The 6299-nt window shown below is 40.3% G+C and overlaps 2 protein-coding genes across 2 annotated transcripts; both read right to left on the reverse strand.

Annotated features, from left to right (window-relative positions):
- Positions 1–109: 109 nt before the first annotated feature.
- LOC115043637 (cytidine deaminase-like) lies at positions 110–2065 on the reverse strand. The gene is made up of 4 exons (XM_029502266.1): positions 1883–2065; positions 1268–1379; positions 880–937; positions 110–340 (listed from the first exon to the last, which is right to left on the reverse strand). Exons 1-4 carry the CDS (start codon positions 2007–2009, stop codon positions 215–217), a joined length of 423 nt encoding a protein of 140 aa, XP_029358126.1. The 5' UTR covers positions 2010–2065; the 3' UTR covers positions 110–214.
- A 439-nt stretch (positions 2066–2504) lies between these two features.
- LOC115043602 (trypsin-like) lies at positions 2505–6299 on the reverse strand. The gene is made up of 6 exons (XM_029502208.1): positions 6212–6299; positions 5618–5686; positions 5353–5503; positions 4985–5126; positions 3783–4040; positions 2505–2750 (listed from the first exon to the last, which is right to left on the reverse strand). Exons 2-6 carry the CDS (start codon positions 5676–5678, stop codon positions 2601–2603), a joined length of 762 nt encoding a protein of 253 aa, XP_029358068.1. The 5' UTR covers positions 5679–5686; positions 6212–6299; the 3' UTR covers positions 2505–2600.

Consider the following 6299-nt stretch of genomic DNA (forward strand, 5'->3'; position numbering starts at 1 on the left):
TTCTATGTCTTAATCTAGTTAAATGGACTAAAAAAGGTTCAATGAATAATATGTCTGCATTAAATATGGGACAAATGTGCATTTACAATTCATAAATAATACAAAAATATCACGTTGTATATCGCTGGACGCATGTTTATTCAGCACGACACATGTCATGGCAATTCAAAGAAAGAACAGTTGTGTGCTTTGTATTGTAGTGCATGCTCGTTATTCATTTGGTCATTTTTTCCTCAGTCAGGTCCTCAGGGCCGAAGGAGCGTGGCAGCAGCTCCTCCACAGTCATCTTTATGTACTTCCCATCAGGCTTGGTCATGTACACGTCCCATTTTGTTCCAAACTGTAAAGACAAGACTTCCTAGTTGCAAATCCATGCACAAAGCTCCAAACAATAAATCAGACTGCCTTTTATTAGCACAATGCAGTGTAGATATTGCCTGTCTCCTAAAAACTAAATCCTAAGAAATTACCTCATACTTCCTCATAACACTCCCATATTTACTAACATGCTTTTAGTGGCATTAGTCATTAGTATTCTGAACACCTGTATGTTCTCTTTCCTACTGCTCTCACTCTCTTCTATCCCTCTATCTTTCCATCTCAACCCAACCCAATTGGTTAAGGCGGAGGGCGGAGGGCCACGCACAGTCTAGCTCTGCCTCTTAAAGGAAGATTTTCCTTGTAACCGTTACCAAGTGTTTGCTCATTCGGGGATTTTTGGTTTGTTAAATAACTATGAAGAGTTTAGTTTAGACTTTCTCTATATACAATATAAAGTGCCTTGAAGTAACTTTGCTATGTAAATAAAATTTGATTAGATTCAAACATCGTGAACTGTAAACTAAAAGCTCCTCTAAAAAAGGCATTTAAGGACAATACCTCTCTCATGAACTGTCTGCAAGCACCACATGGGGAGATGAACTCCTCCTTCATATCACTGCGAAGAGCATGGAAAAAAACAAACAGAAACAAAAAAGTTAGGCTACTAAATAGGTACACATGCATCCACTAATTGTGGAATTTTGTTTGCAATCCCTCTTTGTTATTTAGGCATGTTTACATGTCGACATTGTACTTGAGAGGCTCATTCTGTCCTTCTTGCTGCAACAGCTGCTCAACCGGTTTGAATTATCTTGAGAAATACAGAGTGTTCATTGAAGATGAGTCATGATAACGCATAAATGAAGGGAATGTTCTCAGTGGAAAAAAAAGACACTTGTGTACTAGTGGCTGCAGAAAGTTTCCATGACTCTGAATTGGTGAGTACCTGGCAATTGCTATCGCCTTGAAAGTTGAACAGCCCTCTGACACTGCCTTAACCATGGCAGTCCGTTCTGCACACAGACCCAGGTTGTAGCAAGCATTCTCCACATTGCAACCTGCAAATTATTAAATCAAGTTCCGATAAGTTTGGATAAGCAGTTGGGGAAAATGCAGAGCTGAGGAAATTGGCAGTTTGCCTTCAAAGGGCCCGTCTGTTTATTGCATATCCACAATTACTTGATGGCACTTTGCCCTCATAGCTGTTGACCGGACATTCCCGCTGAGGGACACGTGACTTGCTAAGCTTTGCTCAGTCCAGCAAGCTGGACAGGACAGTGAACACTGCTCATTTGCTGCTGAATAGTATTTGCTGTAACTCAGAATATTACAGCAATGCATTATTAAAGGGGATCTTTAAAACAGTGCCTCTCTTATCTGTGAAAAGTACTTCATAAATAAATTACCAATAAACAAGTGCATTCTGCTGACTTTTACCATCATTTTATCTGAAGCAACAACAATGCAATAATAGACTTGACTGTAACACAAGCTTCTTGTCCATCCCAAACCTGAATTCAAACTCTCGTGTATAATGTACAAATGTACGAATGCACTTTACCTTGAAAAGTTTTGTCAGTACTTGTCAGGACAGCTGCCCCTACTCTGAATTTGCTGTAAGGACAGTAAGCTTGATTCTTTGCCTCCAGAGATTTTTTGATAAGCTCCTTGATGATTGCCTCAGACATTCTGCCTTTAGATCGTTGTGTGGTTGCTGTTGAAAGATGAAAGTGAAAGATTTTGTTGTTGCTCAGCTTATTATATTCACAGGGAGGGCGCAGTGTCAGCCAATAACTGGCTACACTTTCATATCATCAGTAGGAGAAGGAGGGATTTGGGTTGCTGCCCAAAGTCATGTTTATTTCAACCAGAGGCAACTGTAAAGTTGAGATCAGTCCAGCTTGCAGGTCATGGGAAAACAAACATTATAACATTTTTGGTTCTTCCTCCGCTCTTTATTAATGTGGTAATAATCATAAATACAGTGTGAAATGTCAATGTCATTGTTGAGTTCAGTTGCTCTTTCACTCCTTTAATTAGTCATTGGTGATATGGAGGATTAAAATTTCAAAATGAATTCCAAAATCCAAAACAGAATATCTGGGTAGCTTTAATGAGTTTGCACTCATGCACAGTATGTCACAGATCATCTTTTTGGAAAATGTCCTCATGCTTACAGAAAAGAAATATAAAAAAGGCAACACAAATCCATTGGGTTCATCAGGATCGATACAAATGTTCCTCACAGTCTTGTGCTAAGCTTGTTTCAGAGAAGCTCGCTAGCGGTTCTGGATGACCCAGTTGATCCAACTGTGGTACTTTCGGACCTTAGTGTAGACTCCAGGATAATAGGCATAGGCACAGCCGATGCCCCAGGAAACAATACCTTCGAATTTACCATTGCAGACAAGAGGTCCTCCAGAGTCCCCCTGAGAATGGAGAAGTGAGCACTATGAGACGTGTCAGCGTGTTGCAACATATTTTAACGAAGAATAAAAACTATACTTAGGACAAATGAAGTTTTTTTTGGCTCTGGAAAATGTGTGGTTTTCTTGTAGGGATTTGGATGTGGTTCAGCCCTGCATGTCAGCTAGCAGGCGGGGTTTTTTTTTTTTTTCCCAGTTTTTTTTTTTTTTTCCCGTAAGAGGTGGCACATCATTGTGAAACTTGATCTCTTCCTACTACAATGATCTCCTCTGGGCCTGAGGTTTCTGTGTGGGAGTTTTGAATGCTCTCCCAGTGATTGAGTAAGTTTCCTCCAGCTTCCTTCCACAGTGAACAGACATGCAAGTGGGGACTTGTACGTCTGAGTGTGAGTGTGCATGTTTGTCTCACTGTCATGAACTGATGACCTGTTCACGGTGAAGCCAGGCACATGCAGTGTAGATAACGAATGGATGGAATCAATTTTAATACATTTAAGTTGTCAGTTGGCTGGATATATTCATGTAATATATCATTCATAGTTTTATGTAATAATAATATTTGTGATATGTTTATGAGGTGATACAGAAGCTATTAGTGTATTCCACTGCCCCCAAGTGGCCAAAAGTGTTTATGACTGCAGCTTTCCTACTATCTACAAATTATACCTGATTTTAATGTTGCTTTCAATCAATATCAGAGCAATATTATAGCTTCAGTCCTTTGGTGTTGAGGTTTGTGACCTATTAAATACTGCAGCATATAATGCTGTGGCAAACCTTCTCCCTAAATGTGATATATTCAAAACAGTACACGAGGAAAATTTAAGTCAACATGAATGTCTGCCTGTATTTTATGTATGTATGTGACACTGAAACAATAACGTTAGAAATATATCACTAAATGATTTTCAGGTATTACCTCATCATCAGCAGTTTTACCCTTTTCTTTCCACACCTACTCTTTAACTGAAAGTATTCAATTGCCAGTTCAAGAGATATCGCTCTCTTGTGGACAAACACAAGTTTATGGCTCACCTGACATGAATCTTTTCCGCCAAAGAGTGAGCCAGCACAGATCATGTTGTCTGTGATCCTGAAGTAGTAGTAGTACCAACAGTTAGAGAAGATGTCCACGCTCACAGACCTCAGTACAGGTGACAGGCTGTAGCTGTTGAGCCAGGTCACACCCCAGCCACTGACTGTGCACCGGGCAAGGTCAGCCAACGGGGGTGAGTCCGGATCTGGCAAAGGAACTGGCTCGACCATGGCATTGATGATAGCTGGCCGGTCCAACTGAACCACGGAGAACAAAACAGTCATTCACAGTCAATCAACATATTAGGCTAATACTGGAGGCAGCTTTGTATATGCAATTGAAAGAAGGCTGGCTTCTCTTCAAAATGGCCTCTGCTGGTTGTGCAAATTATTGATAAAATAGTAAATGAACACTGCAATAACATAAACAGATAAATACAAATAAATAGGCAGATCACAAGGATGTGAAGCACTTTATTGTATAAAATGGCTGAAAGCAACTGTCTGAAACGGACTTTAGTTCAATACAGTGCAAAGCAACAACTGAACAGTTGTTCACTTGGGAACTGGGACTTTGGGCCTTTGCTGATAGTTTTACATTTTGCAGATGATTCTTTTGCAAGTAGGTTAAGCATTGAAAATACATAAATAAGGATAAAGTGATGGATGAAGCAGTTGTTTAATTCAGTGGTTTTCTCTATAAAATAGAGAAATGAAAGCATGGAAAGTGAACAAAGAGATATCTGGGAAAGGGAAGCACACTCATAAAATGCAAATCAGCAGCATTTGGGTCTTGCGGATTTGACCATAACTGCACAATGATGTTTGTTTTTCTGTCACATCAACAGTTTCTTTTATCAAAAGCTATCTTGAAGCTATCTTTGTTGTTTATCTGCTAATTGAGAGGTATGGACGTTGGATGTAGCAATGACACATGTTCTTCTTGCCTGGGGACATTTAATATTAACAAGAATATCAAAAAAGACTAACGCAAAAGTGCCAGTGAACTCCAACAACACTCACTGAAAGGCATTGTGGGAAAAGTACAGAGTGTAATTGACTGGTCAGGTCCATCAAGACGGGCAGCAATACTTGAGAATGCTGAAAAATCTATATCTGAATTTGGCTTTAGCTCGGTCCTCATATCACTGTTTATATCAAATTTTATCTGGATCTCTGCCTCTTCCTCCGTCATCACTCACCTTAAGCAGCATGATATCATTGTCAAATGTCCAGTGTTGGTACTGGAAGTGTCTGATGACTAAGGAGACATTGAAAATCTGCTCATAGCCCTCCACCTCGTAAATACTGTGCTCACTCAGCACCACTTGGATCAGGTGGCTCCTATGAACACAACAGAAAGCAGAGGTCACGATTTTCAAGCTGCCTCAAGATTCAGATTCATTGGCTGGCTGCTAATCAGATAATCCATCACTTCTTTCAAGGTCACATAAAGGTATTTCCAGACTGTTCAAATATTTTTTGTTTGAGACAGACTGATGGCCTACAGCCATCCAGTGATATGGGCCCTCAGGAAGGGAGCCACATGTGTAAACCTGCAGTGACTTACGGCCTCCAGCAGTGGGCAGCAGACACCACCCACTGTGGGTGGATGAGGGTGCCCCCGCAGAAGTGGTAGTCCATGAACAAGAGGGAGGCTTGATACTTGATGGTGTAGGGTTCCACCTCCGACCCCCCTACGATCCGTTTGCCATAAACACCTTGAAGCCGAGGAGGGGGTCAGGCACACAGAGACAGAAGGGCTTAATTCAGTCACATCGTTGTCAATTAAAAATCAGAATACACTTCTGCCTGCAGCTCCAATTGCTTCTCACCTGTTCGGTCAATAACAAGCAGAAGGAGCAGCAAGAGGTGAAAAGATGGACCCAACTTCATCTTAGTACCTACCAAAAAAAAAAAAAAAAAGAGAAAAGGATGAAAGAGAAATGTGGATTAGAGAAAAACTTCGACATTCAATTCGAAAAGTGCTTTGCTCGTCTCAGAATCACACTCAAGCTTCCGCTGGACTCTTTATGTTCTGAGTCAAAAGCAAGTTAACAACACTTTTTTCAAGGACTTTCTACATTGTCACCCACTATGAACAAAATTATAAATTCAGAAGACAGTGCAAATCACTGCTGTGCAGAAATGGCTTGATCCATTTCTGTAGTTATTCTTCTGCAACTGTTATAGTTTCTGCCAGATTTAGAGCCACTCTGAGTAATATATGAAGTCCAGAAAATATTCCTATTCTATATTCTCTCATTATTTTCCAGATGTCTGTATTCCAGTATTAAAGGGACTTGCTGTGCATTGAAACTTAGAGTTTACAGGGGAACATTTCATATTTGTGGCAATGCTGTATTATTTTGAAGTTTCACACTATCACAGTTGATCAAAATCAAATACATAAACTAAAATTGCCTCACCTTATCAAGAGTGAAGTAAGAAAACAGTCCGATTCTAGCATCCACGCACATGCACACCCACTCTCACACACTCCTCTCATACCGGGAC

Source organism: Echeneis naucrates, chromosome 5 (assembly GCF_900963305.1).
Source record: "Echeneis naucrates chromosome 5, fEcheNa1.1, whole genome shotgun sequence".
NCBI classification, from domain to species: Eukaryota; Metazoa; Chordata; class Actinopteri; order Carangiformes; family Echeneidae; genus Echeneis; species Echeneis naucrates.